Genomic DNA, 17,881 nt, shown 5'->3' with positions numbered 1-17,881 from the left:
TTGGCCGAGCACCAGATTTGGAAGACTAGAGAAGAAAACAAAAAATGTTATGTCTTTGGATGTAGGCATTTGTTTGCTGTGTGTGGTCTGCAGAACATTGTTTTCTATGTGTTGTGTGTAGTGTGATGCTGTGTTTCTGCGTTTGATGCAAAAAACTTACCAATTGTGAGCCCACTCCAAGTGTCTGTCCACCCCTTCCTTCTTCTTCTGGGAGCTCCTCTTCATCTTGTGAATCCTGTTTTGAAATAAAAGGCAATGAATAGACATATATTACAGAGATGATGGATTTTGGAAATAAAAACTTACCGTCAAACGCTGACGATGCGTGGGAGGGCTCCCAGAAAATGATGTGCTGTCTTCCTGGTGGCCACACTCCATGCCTGTGGGTGGTGTTCCACCTGCTGCCATTGCTGCTGCTGCTGCTGCATCTATTGGGCGGCTGTTGAATAAAGAGAAACAAAGGGCCAATGAATGGGGGATTTGATAATTACCGTCTCTCATCTGCTGCTGGCCTCCCCTCCTCAGCATGTTCTATTTGCTGCTCCATTTGGGGTGGTGGTGGTGCTGATGGTGCTGCAGTGGTCTCCTGCCTTCTCCTGCTGCGCTTGGTTGCTTTCTTTGGTGGCATGTTGGGTGTGGCTGTGGGTCCCACTGTCTTGCTTTTATATATGTCTTGTGGGCAGAGCTACTGAGCATGCTCAGACCCAAAAAACCGGATCCGGCGCATTGCGGCGCTCATAGGCTTTCATTGTGTGAAAAAGCCGGACGCGCCGGATCCAGCGTGTCCGGCTTTTTCGCCGGAGACAAAAAACGTTACAGTCTCCGTTTTTCCCAGACGCCGGATCGCGACACATTGCCGGATCCGGCGAAAACCGGATGAAACGCATGGCCATCCGGCGCGATCCGGCGCAAATGCAAGTCAATGGGGGGGAAACCGGATCCGGCATTGCATTTCGCCGGATCCGGTTTCTGTCAAAAGCGCCGGATCGCGCCTGACGGCGAAAACCTGATGTGTGAAAGAGGCCTAAGGCAGAGCTGGCCAGGACTGGCAAAAAAAAACAACAAAAGTTGCAAAAAATATTTCAAAACTCTAAGTTGCACAAAAATTTAGCAAGTTATCAAGGTATTTTATGCCATAAAACTCCAAGAATGTAATAAAATGTCTTTTTTCACATAATTCAAACTGTAGTCCTTCCTAGTCATTTGTCAGGAAAGGGTGCAGTCTGAAGAAACACAACTCCTGAGACCTTTTTCTCAATGACAGAGGAGCTGTATCGTAAGCACACGTACTAGTGAGCTGAGGAAAAAGGCTGTTGCATCAGAAGAAAAGGAAAGTAGAATAAATCGCACTCTCTTGATGCTCAGAATAGAGATACCATTTCACATTTGTCAGAGTAAAGTAACGGTTAATAGAGCCTTATTGTGTTAATGAATGTATAGAGACGACTGACATCTAGTGTCACTAAGATGCTGTCAGAACTCTGTTGTCGGGTGTTCGGGGACCAGGAGCTCCTTCCCTGTCCCTAACGCTAAGGGCACCCTAGCTTGCCATGTGTCCGGCTTACTTCGGATGGTGAATACGCCAGGGCTAAATACCTTGCCTCAGCTCCTGAATCCTCCCTCAGTCGTACCCTTCCCCACCCAGGGAAGAGTGGAGTAGTAGTGTACCGTAATATACCAACCTGACTAAAAAGGTAATACGAACAGAGATAACGACAATTACCAATCATACAGGAAGGAGTTCTGTGAATCTCTGAAACGCGTTAAATAAAGACCACTTTAATGATAATCCTTGACTACAGTGATTCGCAGCACGGATTTTCTGACCACATATTCATAGTCTATATCTCCAACGCCGGTCCCTTGTGGATCTGTGGATCTGCAGCAGCGAATCCTCCATTACTTGTCATAAGCTCCATCTGGTGAGTGTATTGCTTGCAATGGCTTCATGTATCTCGGATAATACACTATTGCTCTATTTCTCTTCAACAGCATTTTAATCCAACACAAGCAGTTACACGGTCCTCCGCATACCAACAATGCACATAGCGCCTTTTTCACCTTTTCTCCACGTTGGGCACAAGTAATTAATTGATCTGTGAATTCATTTTACCAAGCGTCATTATTTTGTTATTGATATACTACGTCTTAATATACTGACCTCATTCTATGCCACTATGCTTGTCATATCCTGAGCTCTACAATATTGCCCATAGTTATATGCAAAATAATAGCAGTGTGTTTAAAACAACTGAGAAAAAAATTCAATTCTCATAATAGCATTTATTTCAATATACATAAAGGCACTGGGAGTGCTGCAAATTCAATTCCAAATGAAATCAGGAACAAAATATCAATTTTTAAACTGAAATTGAAGAAAAAGGAATTTTTATGCACGCCTAAAAAGATGGTCACCGCCAGCTCATAAGCCAGACAACGTCCACAGTGCCTCCATCTGCCTCATTATAGGGAATCTTCCGTCGGGGGTTCCATCATGTATTTCATAGATTTACATGGAAACCCCAATGTAAGTGCTCAGCTCAGAATAAATATGAGCTGAGCCATACTGAAATCTTTGGGAGGCAGAACGTTACGATTCTGTTGTCGAGTGACCCAGGACAAAAGGCTTCTTCCCTGTCCCTAACGCTAGGGAGCGACCTAGCTCGCCATGTTCCCTGCAGTACCTCTTGTCATGATCCAGGACGGGGTTTCGCTTTGGCCCCTCCTGGTCAGACTGGGGGTTAATTGTTCTGCCTCTCTCTGGCAGAGGGCGGCTATTTAATGTTCACTGGACCTAGGTCCGGTGTCAGTTATACTCCTGCCCTCGGCTGAGTTAGTTGACCTCTTGTATACGTGTGCCTTGTGCCTGATAACTTGTTGCTTGTTTGGTTGTGATCCGGTTCTGTCCCTGTTATGAGTTCTGCCTGCCCCTCTTGTACCGCACTGCTCTCTCGTGTATGACTCTCTGCTTGTGACTCGACTGCTCTCTGCTCGTCCCTTTGGTACCGCACCGCCCTCTTGTGTATGACCTTTGGCTTTGTCTGACCTCCCGTCTGTTACCCCTCCTGTACCTCGTTTGCCCGGACTGTGTATGACCTCCGTTTTGCCCCACTCTGAGTTTTCTACCTTCTCTGGAAGCAGGACACTAAGCCCAGCCCCCTTGCAGTCACATGACCGTAGGTCCTGTGCTGGCTTGCTAAACTTCAGCGTTCAGGTCCTGTGCATCTGTACTCTCTAGCTGTTCTTGTCCCCAGAGGTTCCTACAGTGCGGGTGAGTCCCTGCTCAGCGGAGGCTGTACGCCGGCGCTGTCAGAATCCTGATATTATAACTGACCAATACTATTTTTTTTTCCTCTGTTCCCCTTCCCCTAGGTGTGTGATGGATCTTATGCACGCTCTTTCTGAGCAGGTAAAGCACCTGACTCAGATGTCTCAGAAACTCCTTGGAGAACAACAAGTCCTGGCTCAATCTCAGCAGCTGATCGCTGACACTGTGCAGGGGGCTTTTTTTATCAGGGGCTCGGGATGTTACATTAGTTTCCCCTGAGTCTCTGGTTAAATTACCGGATATCTTTTCTGGAGATAAAAAAGAATTCAGAGTTTTCAAGGAGGGCTGTAAGCTTTTTTTTCATTAAGACCACACTCTTCTGGGGATGAAAGTCAGAGAGTGGGGGTCATTATGTCTCTGTTAAGGGGAGCCCCCAAGCTTGGGCTTTCTCCCTTCCGACCACGGCCCCTGAGCGTATGACTGTGGATGCATTTTTTGAGGCCCTGGGGCATATTTATGATGAGCCTGATCGGATGCGTATGGCTGAGGACATGGTAATGAGTGTGTGCCAGGGGAAGCACTCAGCCGAGTGGTTTTGCTCGGAGTTCAGACGCTGGGCTGCTGAGGTCTGCTGGAATGATGCCGCCCTCTGGGGTTTGTTCCGTAGAGGCCTGTCTGAACATCTGAAAGATGCCTTGGCTCTCCACCCTCTGCCTGATTCCCTGGAGGAGGCTATGATACAGGCCGTCCGAATGGATCGCAGGCTACGGGCGAGGGGAGTGATGCAAATTGAGACACCGTTATTCTCCCAAGGAAGGGGAGCCAGTCCTATGTTGGAAATCACGGAGATGGGAACCATCGACCTCAAAGAGAATGAAGGGAGACAATGGCACGTAGGAAAATGCTGTTTTCATTGTTGCGATTCTGGACATTGGAAAAAGGATTGCCCCTCCCGTCCACTAACCAACAAGCGACTGAGCCCAGGTGATTGTCGTGGAGATCACCCAGGCTCTCAGGTACCCTTTTCTGCCTTCTCTAAAATGTTGTTGCAAGTGGAACTTTGTTGTGGGAGTGTTTCCATATCCGCTTCTGCCTTCGTGGATTGCGGATCGTCATTGAACTTTATTGACTCTGACTTAGTGTCCAGGTGTAAGTTAGGGACAGTTAGGTTGGAGACTCCTATTCACATTGTTGCCATTGACAAAACACCACTGGTTAATAATGACGTTATGTTTCGTACTGAAGAGATTCTCCTTAAAGTGAGTTCCTTGCACCAGGAACATATTTCATGTTTTGTGATGGACAATCTGACCTGCAGGACTGGTGTTGGGGTTCCCCTGGTTACAATTGCATAATCCTGTGATTAATTGGGAATCTCGGGACATTGTTAAATGGGGTCCCTATTGTTCTGAAAAATGTCTTGTTACTGTGTCTGTGTCGTCCGTGGGTCTGGAAGGTATTCCGGAGTGCCTGAAAGACTATATGGACGTTTTCTCCGAAAAAGGGGCTGAGGTTTTACCGCCACACCGCCCATTTGATTGTGCCATTGACCTAGTTCCAGATGCTAAATTGCCCAAAGCCCGCTTGTATAACCTTTCGGGTCCAGAACGGGCTGCGATGAAGGAATATATTTCCGAGAGTCTCCGTAAGAGACACATTCGTCCTTCTGTTTCTCCCGTGGTGGCGGGGTTCTTTTTTGTAAAGAAAAAAGACGGTGGTTTACGCCCATGCCTCGATTTTCATGAGTTAAATAAGATAACTGTGAGGAATACGTATCCCCTTCCACTTATTCCTGATTTATACAACCAGTTGTCCGGAGCTAAGTGGTTTTCGAAATTAGATCTACGGGGAGCGTATAACCTTATCCGTGTCACAGTCACGTGTGTCTGGACGCAGCGAGTATCGCAAGGCGAACCCATATGACACACGTGACCCTGGATACACCGCCACCAGTGGAGCGAATTTAAATAATAAGACGTGCAGCTGGATACACCGCCTCCAACAGGCAAATTTAGGTAATACACGTAAGTCTGGAAACCCCGCCTCCAGTAAGGCGAATTTAAACAATAAAGGGGAAACCTGGGTAACAATAACAATGGAGGGCCCTGCGATAGGGAAACGGGGAAGTGGAGACCTCCTGCACTCCCCTGAGTCAGTGTCTCTACACTCCTATCGTTCCCTATGCCGGTTCCGCACCGGGCGACGCACAGGAACCTCAAAACCCTGACTCGCCCTGCACCTAAACCCTCACTAGGGAATTGGTCGGTGCGGAAACTAATCCCACCACTGCACTAAACACACATAAGGGAAAATGACAAAACAGGGGGACACCACTTAGCTTTGCTCTGTTGCTTATGCTCCCCGCAACAGAGCCCACCACCTGCGTGCATCTTCTCCTTCAACCGGATCCATCACCATAACCGGATCCATCACCATAGTGCAGCCTTGGAGCAGAGTCCACCACAGTTGCAGCTGCCCAGTAAACAGAGTCCCAAAGATGAGTCCAGCTTCTGCCAAAAAGTCCAGCATGCTTGAGTCCAACTTTTCTGCCAAAAAGTCCAGCATAAAAAACACATGTGACATGCACAAGTGTGAACAGGTCGGTAAGACAACGTTCACACCACCCACAAGGTAACCCGTATTGAAGCAGTCCCTATCTAATGTATTTAAAACCTGAACATCTGAACAGTGTCTAAAATGAACAGGATTCGGACAGGCGCTTCTTAGTATGGGCTTGTGGTGCAAGACAGCTCTTTTGTGCATGCCACACAAGAGAGGGGTGGGGTCTCTCAAACCATGCTAGGCAAGGAAAAAACGGATTAAAAACACATGTGACATGCACAAGTGTGAACAAGTCGGTAAGACAAAGTTCACACCACCCACTAACTGAGACTCAACAAGAAAACAGATTTGCAAAAATACTCTGCAATAAAATATATGACAGTAATCAGCAAGTGCTGGATAATAAATACAGGGTATTTAGTCGATACTTTTTTTGCAAAAAAATGTATACCAAGCTGCTTCACCGCGTCAAGAGACCCCACCCCTCTCTTGTGTGGCATGCACAAAAGAGCTGTCTTCCACCACAAGCTTCAATACGGGTTACCTTGACGCGGTGAAGCAGCTTGGTATACATTTTTTTGCAAAAAAACGTATCGACTAAATACCCTGTATTTATTATCCAGCACTTGCTGATTACTGTCATATATTTTACTGCAGAGTATTTTTGCAAATCTGTTTTCTTGTTGTGTCTCAAAAAGTCCAGCATGCTTGAGTCCAGCTTTCAGCAACCAAGTCCAGCATGCTGAGTGCAACTCTCACCATAGTCGCCACTCCACCACGCCATGCCAGCCCTTCTTGCAGACCCCATCATTGGACTCCACCAATCCATGCCAGCAGTCTTTGCAGTCTCCATAGCTGCCACTCGTCCCCTCGGGCTGGGCTGCCCAGGACTCACGTTCAGCTCCATCCTTCACCCAGGCTTGCTTGTAACTGAAGACCTATCACCAAAGTGATTGATACACCTGACACTCTTTTATAGAGCATTCACACCTGCATTATAATTACGTGCACTTAACCAAAGAAACTAAAGTGCACTACCGATCACCACCACCGGGGCAACATAGAACAAACGACACCACAGTGCAATAATTCTAATGGCCACCGGGGGCAATCACACCACTTTGGCACACAGCCAAAGGAAAAACAATTCAATTTGTCCATTTAAACTGTCAGATCCAGCATGTATCATGACAGTACCCTCCCCTTAATGAGGGGCCTCTGGACCCTCATGACCACTACTCATCAGGGAAACACATACAGCGGGGACGCCCAGATCCAGAGTCCACCCCACCACTACCTGACACTTAAGGTTTATGAGAAACGCACCGCTGGTATTGGCAATGTATATTTTGGAGGCACCACTCATCTCCACAGCGCCGACCTGGGGAGCGAGTTATGTATGTGTATGTTTGTTATGAGCTGGTAAGACTCTACAACACACTTCCACAGGATGTTTTTTGGTGGCCACCCATACATGCTCGTTCACATACAGGTCTGGACCTGAACGTTTATTGCCACGCATTCGTTTGTCATTATTCGGTGAACTCACTCTTGGATCGACAACAGAGGCGTCCCCCTGTGTCACCACACTCACACCCCCGCTATTCACCACGGGAACACCACCCTCCAACCCCTTTCACCACGAGGTCTGCACCTCTCTGAGTTGGCTAATGGCGAGGGTTGAGACATGCCCATACTCTCCTGCAGCACACCTGCTGCTCACACCTGGAGGAGAAAGGAACCGGGATATGGAGGGAATATACACTTGCTGGTCGCCTTCCTCCACACGACCAGGAGGGGGTGGCTTCTTCGGTGGTATTGAAGATTTGGCGTAAACCCCGTGGACTATCACACCAGTCTGCTCACCACAGGGACGTACCCCTTCACCTCGGGGAATACCAGGCAGCTCTGTGGGGCACCAACTCCTCCCACCTGCCTGGGTACCTCCGCGTGCATGAGCAAGTCCCGCTCACCAGCAGCGACTCTAGGGGGCTTCATTGCCAGAGCCGCAATTTTGATTTTTCCGGTTGAGCCAGAGGGAAGACCCCAGGCCCTGATAATTGCTGCCGCAGCTGCTTCAACACCATGCAGCTCCTCACACACCTCAGTGAGGCCCAGCGGCAATTGCTCACAAGTCTCCACATGGCCAGGGCTAACCAGAAAAAAAAAGTAAGGTTGGTGATAATGTCACGGTCATGTGTGTCTGGACGCAGCGAGTACCGCAAGGCAAACCCATATGACACACGTGACCCTGGATACACCGCCTCCAACAGGCGAATTTAGGTAATACACGTAAGTCTGGAAACCCCGCCACCAGTAAGGCGAATTTAAACAATAAAGGGGAAACCTGGGTAACAATGACAATGGAGGGCCCTGCGATAGGGAAACGGGGAAGTGGAGACCTCCTGCACTCCCCTGAGTCAGTATCTCTACACTCCTATCGTTCCCTATGCCGGTTCCGCACTGGGCGACGCATAGGAACCTCAAAACCCTGACTCGCCCTGCACCTAAACCCTCACTAGGGAATTGGTCGGTGCGGAAACTAATCCCACCACTGCACTAAACACACATAAGGGAAAATGACAATACAGGGGGACACCACTTAGCTTTGCTCTGTTGCTTATGCTCCCCGCAACAGAGCCCACCACCTGTGTGCATCTTCTCCTTCAACTGGATCCATCACCATAACCGGATCCATCACCATAGTGCAGCCTTGGAGCAGAGTCCACCACCAGTTGCAGCTGCCCAGTAAACAGAGTCCCAAAGATGAGTCCAGCTTCTGCCAAAAAGTCCAGCATGCTTGAGTCCATCTTTTCTGCCAAAAAGTCCAGCATGCTTGAGTCCAGCTTTCAGCAACCAAGTCCAGCATGCTGAGTGCAACTCTCACCATAGTCGTCACTCCACCAAGCCATGCAAGCACTTCCTGCTGACACCATAAACTGCGACTCCACCACGCCATGCCAGCCCTTCTTGCAGACCCCATCATTGGACTCCACCAATCCATGGCAGCACTCCTTGCAGACTCCATAGCTGCCACTCGTCCCCTCGGGCTGGGCTGCCCAGGACTCACGTTCAGCTCCATCATTCACCCAGGCTTGCTTGTAACTGAAGACCTATCATCACCAAAGTGATTGATACACCTGACACTCTTTTATAGAGCATTCACACCTGCATTATAATTACGTGCACTTAACCAAAGAAACTAAAGTGCACTACCGATCACCACCACTGGGGCAACTTAGAACAAATGACACCACAGTGCAATAATTCTAATGGCCACCGGGGCAATCACACCACTTTGGCACACAGCCAAAGGAAAAAAAGTTTAATTTGTCCATTTAAACTATCAGATCCAGCATGGATCATGACAATCCGAGTCCGGGACGGAGATGAGTGGAAAACCGCTTTTCTCACTACTGAAGGGTTGTTTGAAAATTTAGTCATGCCTTTCGGCCTGACCAATGCTCCAGCGGTCTTCCAAAATTTCATAAATTACGTGTTCTCTGATTTTATTGGACGTTTTTTGGTGGTATATTTGGATTACATATTGATCTACTCTCCTGATAAACAGGCTCACATTGGTCATGTTCGGGCAGCTCTCCAAAGGCTCTGGGAGAACTGCCTCTTTGCTAAACTAGAAAAATGTTTATTTTTTGTTCAGGAACTGTCTTTTCTGGGGTTCATCGTGTCTGCTGAAGGGTATCGCATGGATCCTAATAAGGTGCAGGCCATTGTTGAGTGGGTTCAACCTTGTGATTTGAAGGCTCTGCAGCGTTTCCTAGGATTCGCCAATTGCTATCGTAAATTTATAAAGGGGTTTTCACAGGTGGTTAAACCCCTCATAGACATGACTCAAAAGGGGGCCGATATCAAGAAGTGGTCAACCGCAGCGGTAACGGCATTTCAGTTTTTGAAAAAATGTCTCATGTCTGCCCCGGTTCTTATTCAATCGGAGCCGTCTGAACCATTTATTGTTGAGGTAGATGCCTCAGAGGTGGGGGTGGGGGCGGTATTGTCCCAGGGACCCGCCACTTTGACCAATTTAAGACCTTGCGCCTTTTTCTCAAAGAAATTCTCCCCTGTGGAGAGAAACTATGATGTGGGGAATCGAGAACTTCTGGTCGTAAAGTTGGCCTTTGAAGAATGGAGGCATTTTTTGGAGGGGGCTGTCCATCCTATAACTGTAATTACGGACCACAAAAACCTAGCTTACATTGAGTCAGCTAAAAGGTTGACTCCCAGACAGGGTAGATGGTCACTTTTTTTTTTCTCCATTCAACTTCTCGATCACTTTTCGGCCAGGATCCAAAAATTTCAGAGCGGCTGCCTTGTCACGCAGTCTAGATCCAGTGTCCCCCCCGGAACCTCTATCCTCCATTCTTCAGCCTGGGGTGGTGGTGGCAGGTATTTCTAATAGGTCAGAACGGGAGATTCGGGAAGCCCAGTCTCTTGCACCTCCGGCTAAGCCGGTGGATAAACTTTTTGTGCCAGCTCAGTTTCGTCTCAAGGTCTTCCAGGAGTTCCATGACTCAGTTCTGGGTGGACTTCCAGAGATCTCGGCCACCCGGAAGGCCATTGCTAGAATATTCTGGTGGTCTTCTTTAGCCTCTGATGTTGGGGAATATGTGTCTGCATGTGATGTTGGTGCCCGTGCAAAAACCCCCCATAACCGGCCGGCTGGGGAATTGGTACCACTGCCAATTCCTGAGAGACCATGGACTCATCTGTCCATGGATTTCATCACCAACCTTCCCCCCTCCAAGGGTAATACCGTCGTCTGGGTTGTGGTGGACAGGTTTAGTAAGCAGGCACATTTTGTACCTTTGGCAGCTCTACCTAATGCGGAAACGTCCAGATTGTTTGTTGAGCATGTGGTGCGTTTGCATGGGGTACCCTTGAATGTGGTGTCTGATAGGGGAGTGCAATTTGTTTCCAAATTTTGGAGAGCTTTTTGTAAGAGGTTAGGTATTGGTCTGTCCTTTTCATCCGCTTACCATCCAGAGACTAATGGGCAGACCGAGCGGACCAATCAGTGTCTGGAGCAAATTCTGCGTTGCTTGACCTCAGCCCGACAGGATGATTGGTGCTCTGTATTACCGTTGGCCGAGTTTGCATTTAACAACCGCATTAACCAGTCTACGGGTACATCTCCCTTTTTCTGCAATTATGGGTTTCATCCTCATTTTGGAGAATTTTCCCATTTGAATTCTGGATGTCCTGGGGCGGATGACACGATCCAGCGGTTGGGGGAGGTATGGCGGGAGGTCCAGAGTAACATTACGAAGGCCCAGGACAAATTTAAATTTTTGGCGGACAAAAAACGATCCGCGGGACCGGTGTTTCAGATTGGGGATAAGGTATGGTTGTCCACCAAGAATATAAGGCTCAAGGTCCCCTCTGCTAAGCTTGGACCCAAGTTTATAGGTCCCTATAAAATTACCGAAGCAGTTAACCCGGTGGCTTTTCGGTTGCGTCTCTCGCCATCTCTGCGGATCCCAAATGTTTTCCATAAGGCCCTTTTGAACCCTGTGAGGTCCGGTGGGGAGGGATCATCAGCTTCCCCGCCACCGGTTTTGGTAGACGGGCAGTCGGAGTACGAGGTGGAACGAATTGTCGACTCCAGGTTGGTCCATCGTGCCCTTCAATATCTGGTACATTGGAAAGGCTATGGTCCTGAAGAACGCTCGTGGGTTCCTGCTCGATCGGTTCATGCGGATCGGTTGGTCCGAGCCTTTCACGCCAAGTACCCTGAGAGACCTGGGGGTCCGGTGGCCCCCCATTGAGAGGAGGGTACTGTCATGATCCAGGACGGGGTTTCGCTTTGGCCCGTCCTGGTCAGACTGGGGGTTAATTGTTCTGCCTCTCTCTGGCAGAGGGCGGCTATTTAATGTTCACTGGACCTAGGTCCGGTGTCAGTTATACTCCTGCCCTCAGCTGAGTTAGTTGACCTCTTGTATACGTGTGCCTTGTGCCTGATAACTTGTTGCTTGTTTGGTTATGATCCGGTTCTGTCCCTGTTATGAGTTCTGCCTGCCCCTCTTGTACCGCACCGCTCTTTTGTGTATGACTCTCTGCTTGTGACTCGACTGCTCTCTGCTCGTCCCTTTGGTACCGCACCGCCCTCTTGTGTATGACCTTTGGCTTTGTCTGACCTCCCGTCTGTTGCCCCTCCTGTACCTTGTTTGCCCGGACTGTGTATGACCTCCGTTTTGCCCGACTCTGAGTTTTCTACCTTCTCTGGAAGCAGGACGCTAAGCCCCGCCCCCTTGCAGTCGGTCATGTGCCGGCTTGCTAAACTTCAGCGTTCAGGTCCTGTGCATCTGTACTCTCTGGCTGTTCTTGTCCCCAGGGGTCCCTACAGTGCGGGTGAATCCCTGCTCAGTGGAGGCTGTACGTCGGCACTGTCAGGATCCTGAAACTTCTTAAGGTGAAGATGCCGGTGCCATGTACCTTGCCTTATCTCCTGAATCCGCCCTCCGTCTGTACCCTTCCCTCACCCAGGGAAGAGGGGAGTGGTAGTGTCTATGGAAAATCCAAGCTTTTTTGCCGCGACCTCCCCAGAGGGGACTCTATGGGCACAGTGCACAAACATGGGAAAATCATGGGGATCGCCCAGGGATGCATTTCTTACTCCTAGGTCACTGCTGTGACAAATGTTGTCAGAGTGTGACACCACTTTTACAGGCGCACACAAAAATATACAAAAACAAAACCAAAACGGATTTTAGGCTAGTTTCACACTTGCTTTTTTTTGCAGCGCGTTTTTCCCGCAAAAAAACGCATTGAAAAAACGCATACAAATGCATACAAACGCTGCGTTTTTTTCAAGCATTTTTATGCGCATGCAGGAAAAAAACGCAGCGTTTTTGTGCGTTTGTATGCGTTTTTTGTGCGTTTGCGTTTTTTTACAGATTTTGGAAAAACCCCACAAAAAAGAAAAAAACAACCATTCAACAACACACAAGACCAATGGGACTTCATTGTGGGTGTGGTATGTTAATATATAGACCCTGTTTACAGTATTCTTCACAGTTGCTTGATTCTTCTCGTGACCATGGATCTGCGCTGGAAGAGTTTTCACTTCAACTTGGATTTGGACATCGCGATGGCTCAGGCGTATGCAGTTTCTCTTCCTTTGTTCATGGCAAGCGAGAGGCAGCGAAGACGGCGGCGTATGTGGATACATCCGATTGTTGAACTCCGGGAGAGCCGTGGGGCATACCACACCCTCTACAGCGAGCTCCAGTCAAACCCGGAGAAATTTACAGATTATATCCGGATGTCCCACGAAAGTTTCATGGATTTGCTTGCTCGTGTCCAACAATCCATCCGGAGACAGGACACACAGCTCCGTCGTGCGATTCCTCCTGAGGAACGGCTACTGGTGACATTACGGTATGTGTTAAAAACCAAGGGGTGCGGTCTGATGTTTTTTTTTTAAAATTTAGTATTCAAAACCTTGGGTAATTAGTTTTCGTGAATGTACTAATATTTTATTTTATAGTTTTTTAAAATAATATACATAAATATTAATTTTACTTCTTTGTCTGTTCACAGATTCCTGGCGACTGGAGAAACCCTATCTTCACTACACTTCCAGTACCGTATTGGAATCTCTACCTTGTCTGGAATTGTTGCTGACACCTGCCGGGCTCTCTGGAATGTTCTTTGTCCAGAATTTATGCCCCTGCCCACCGCTGAAAAGTGGATGGAAATTGCTGACAAATTCTGGACAGTATGCAATTTTCCCAACTGTTTGGGAGCTGTTGATGGTAAACACATACGGATCATCAAACCCCAAAGAACGGGATCTGAGTACTATAATTACAAAAAGTACTTTTCAATAGTACTCATGGCCATTGCGGATGCCGGATGTATGTTTGTAGCAGTGGACATTGGAGCATTTGGCCGTGGTAATGACTCACAGGCTTTTAAAAACTCAGACATGGGCCGGAGGTTGTATGGCAACCAATTTAATTTCCCTATGCCACGGCCTCTTCCTCACACCGAAGCTCCACCACTGCCCTTTGTAATGGTTGGCGATGAGGCTTTTCAAATGTGCGGAAACTTACTGAAACCCTACTCCAGCCGGGACTTGGACCACACCAAAAAAATATTTAATTACAGGCTGACCAGGGCCAGAAGAACTGTCGAGTGTGCTTTTGGGATTCTTGTCTCCAGATGGCGAATTCTGGGCACGGCCATTAATCTTAAACTTGAAACAGTCGATGAGGTGGTGAAGGCCTGTGTGGTTCTACATAACTTTGTGATGGCTAAAGAGCACCCGACCTTTGAACTGGACGATGATGCTCCTAACCCATTGCCTGAATTCACTCAGCACACTCTCAGGTCATCCGTTGAAGTTGGCCAAATGAGGGACCAATTTGCGGCCTACTTTATTTCTGATGTAGGACGGGTGCACTGGCAAGATGAAATGGTGTAATGTTTTTGTTTGTTTATGGTAATAAAAAACCTTATTTGATACCATTACTGAGTGCACTATATTTTTTAAACTCCAATTAAATAAAAAACTTCCCATGTATAACTGAATTTTTTGATGTTCACACACCTGGGCAGGTAAATACACATATGAGTTAAAATGCAGCATTGCTAGTCTGCGTGAAATATATTGGAACGAGCAAAGCTGCAGGCCATGAATCAGGAAAACAATTTTTTTCAAGAGAAAATTGTCCAACTAGTTGAAAAAAAAGTATGTGATTTTCTCAAAACACAACCCTCAAAACCCAACCCCAATGAAAGTCCATGGGGAATACAAGTCAGCATTGAGTGGATGAATGTAATCTGCTCAATTCCAACTTACAAGTTATTACACTAGGCCTTGGAATGACTATACTAGGCCGTGGTATTTCAAATATGAGTATAGTAGGCCTTGGGCCTACTAGTATAGTCATATGTGAAATACCACGGCCTAGTATAGTCATACCAAGGCCTACTCGATTTTTACCAACTAGGATCTTGTTTCACGAAAAACAAACTGGTGAAACTTGACAAGTTTCAACAGTTTGTTTTTCATGAAACCAGATTCTAGTTGGTAAAACTAGAGTTATTACACTAGGCCTTGGAATGACTACACTAGGCCGTGGTATTTCAAATATGAGTATAGTAGGCCTTGGGCCTACTAGTATAGTCATATGTGAAATACCACGGCCTAGTATAGTCATACCAAGGCCTACTCGATTTTTACCAACTAGGATCTTGTTTCACGAAAAACAAACTGGTGAAACTTGACAAGTTTCAACAGTTTGTTTTTCATGAAACCAGATTCTAGTTGGTAAAACTAGAGTTATTACACTAGGCCTTGGAATGACTACACTAGGCCGTGGTATTTCAAATATGAGTATAGTAGGCCTTGGGCCTACTAGTATAGTCATATGTGAAATACCACGGCCTAGTATAGTCATACCAAGGCCTACTCGATTTTTACCAACTAGGATCTTGTTTCACGAAAAACAAACTGGTGAAACTTGACAAGTTTCAACAGTTTGTTTTTCATGAAACCAGATTCTAGTTGGTAAAACTAGAGTTATTACACTAGGCCTTGGAATGACTACACTAGGCCGTGGTATTTCAAATATGAGTATAGTAGGCCTTGGGGCTAGTAGTATAGTAATATGTGAAATACCACGGCCTAGTATAGTCATACCAAGGCCTACTGTAATAACTCGATTTTTAGCAACTGGCATCTTGTTTCACAAAAAACAAACTGGTGAAACTTTTTAAGAAAGAAACTTATTTTTTAGACAAGTTTCAACAGTTTGTTTTTCATGAAACCAGATCCAAGTTGGTAAAACTCGAGTTATTACACTAGGCCTTGGTATGACTATACTAGTCCGTGTTATTTCACATATGACTATACTAGGCCTTGGGTTGGTTTTTAACATGTATTTACCCATCAGTGTGTGTGAGCGGCGCAAACAACATTAATGAAACTTTGTAATGGTGAACCACAAATGTAAATTTATTTTTAATCACAAAAATAAACCAAAAAATTATTTTTTCCGGCGTTTGGGGGCAGATGGTTTCAATTTGGGGGTGTGCAGGGAATATGCAACACTTGCAGTTGAAGACGGTGTTTGAGGGGAAGGGGCAACAAAACTTGTGGGGGAAGGTAGTCCAGTTAAGGGAATTAAACTAGGAACACTTGGAGGAGAGGAAATCTGTTCAGGTACATTAGTTGTAATGGCATGTCGCCGTAGGCTTGTGTGCCTGGACCGACTTTGGCCCAATGTCCGCCTTGATAGATTTCGCCTTGAACTAGGGGCAAATATTGAGTGTAGGTCCCCCGTCTGCTGGTGTGGCTGCTGCTGCTGCTGAGGTGGCTGCTGCTGCTGAGGTGGCGGCTGCTGCTGCTGAGGTGGCGGCTGCTGCTGCTGAGGTGGCGGCTGCTGCTGCTGAGGTGGCTGCTGCTGCTGCTGAGGTGGCTGCTGCTGCTGCTGCTGAGGTGGCTGCTGCTGCTGCTGAGGTGGCTGCTGCTGCTGCTGAGGTGGCTGCTGCTGCTGCTGAGGTGGCTGCTGCTGCTGCTGAGGTGGCTGCTGCTGCTGCTGAGGTGGCTGCTGCTCTTCGTTGGCAGTGCTCGTCCTTGCAGGAGGACTGGTGGCGGCAGTGATGGTCCAGGTTTGCGGAGTGGTGGTGGCAGGGCTACTACATGTTGTTGTAGCGGCAGGGCTGTTCCATGTTTGCCTAGTGGTGGCTGAGCTCCACGCATGCATGGGAGTGGCGGTGGTGCTCCAGACAGGAGCAGCGCTTGCCATGGTGGTGTCGGTGAAGAGACCAGCTGCACTCAGACTTGTGGTGGTGTAACGGTGGGTGTCCTGGCTTTGAATAGAGGTGTCCGTGCAGTGGTATGCAGCACAAGTCGGTAGTGAGGTGAAGCGAGTCAATGGTGGCACAGGTGGAAATGACACCACTGACTGCTGACCGTACCGATTATGCTGCATAGCCTGCAAGAAAGCATTGTTGCAGGCCTGCAGCACATTCAGCTGTTGCTCAGGACTAAGGTGTTCCGCCATGCCCTTTTCAATCTTACTAAAAAAATGGTGTGCTGGTCTGTTGAGGTCGGCCTCCAGACGGTCAAGGCGCTGTTCTACAGAATTGAAGCGGTGTTCAAAGTGGTTAAAACCACGTTCCATGAGTGCAAAACCGCTTTCAACTCTGTCGGACAGTGACTTGAGGCTGGAATTAAAGGCCTCGCTCAAATGCATAAACTCGGGCAAGACATTCCTGTCCAAGGCCCTCTGCCGCTGGCGGGTAGTGCCCGCATAACCAGTGGCAGAGACCTGGGACAGGGGAACACCTGATGGCCCAGCTTCCTGGTCACCAGCTGTGTGTGTGGCTGACCTGCAAGGTGCTTCCTGGCTGTCGGATGGCTGGGACGGGTCAGAGGACGTCCGAGGAAGGACCGCTCCAGGGCCAGGTTGCAGGGTGCTGCTCCAGGTGCTGTGGAAGAAAGGAAAATCATTACTACCATGCCTTTACAAGAAGCATCAGCTGTGGATTAGAAAAACAGATTAATAAAAATAAAAACCCAAAATTTATAATACTTACGATCTCGTGGCAAGGACCGGTCTTAGGAACTGCAATGCGTGATAGTGACGGTATCTAGTTCTGGTCCTTGACGCAGATCCACTGCGAACCTGGCCCTCAGCACGAACATCACTGTTGAAGCGGTCCTTGATCGAACGCCAACGTGTTCAGACTTTGTCCACTGTTGGTAAAAAAAAAACAGTGCCGTCAAGGACAACAGTCACTGCGGCACAATATAGCAATACAATACTCAAAGCAGTCACTGTAGAGCCCGATGACACTGTTGGGTTTCCTGCTAGAATATACCTAGCACGAAACCCAACAGTGCCGTCAAGGACAACAGTCACTGCGGCACAATGTAGCAATACAATACTCAAAGCAGTCACTGTAGACCCCGATGACACTGTTGGGTTTCCTGCTAGAATATGCCTAGCACGAAACCCAACAGTGCCGTCAAGGACAACAGTCACTGCGGCACAATACAGAGCAGGGAAATACTCACTAAAC

The 17,881-nt window shown here is 47.8% G+C and overlaps 1 protein-coding gene across 1 annotated transcript; it reads right to left on the bottom strand.

The window, feature by feature from the left end:
• Positions 1-3,560: 3,560 nt before the first annotated feature.
• LOC141100601 (uncharacterized) lies at positions 3,561-17,528 on the bottom strand. Its single transcript, XM_073589179.1, has 3 exons — positions 17,396-17,528; positions 16,238-17,287; positions 3,561-3,576 (listed from the first exon to the last, which is right to left on the bottom strand). Exons 2-3 carry the CDS (start codon positions 17,050-17,052, stop codon positions 3,561-3,563), a joined length of 831 nt encoding a protein of 276 aa, XP_073445280.1. The 5' UTR covers positions 17,053-17,287; positions 17,396-17,528.
• Positions 17,529-17,881: the final 353 nt, after the last annotated feature.

Source organism: Dendrobates tinctorius, unplaced genomic scaffold (genome assembly GCF_039654945.1).
Source record: "Dendrobates tinctorius isolate UK_male_01 unplaced genomic scaffold, ASM3965494v1 ptg000011l, whole genome shotgun sequence".
Classification (NCBI taxonomy): Eukaryota; Metazoa; Chordata; class Amphibia; order Anura; family Dendrobatidae; genus Dendrobates; species Dendrobates tinctorius.
Note: the sequence above shows the minus strand (reverse complement) of the source record. Positions and strands in the feature narration are given on the sequence as shown.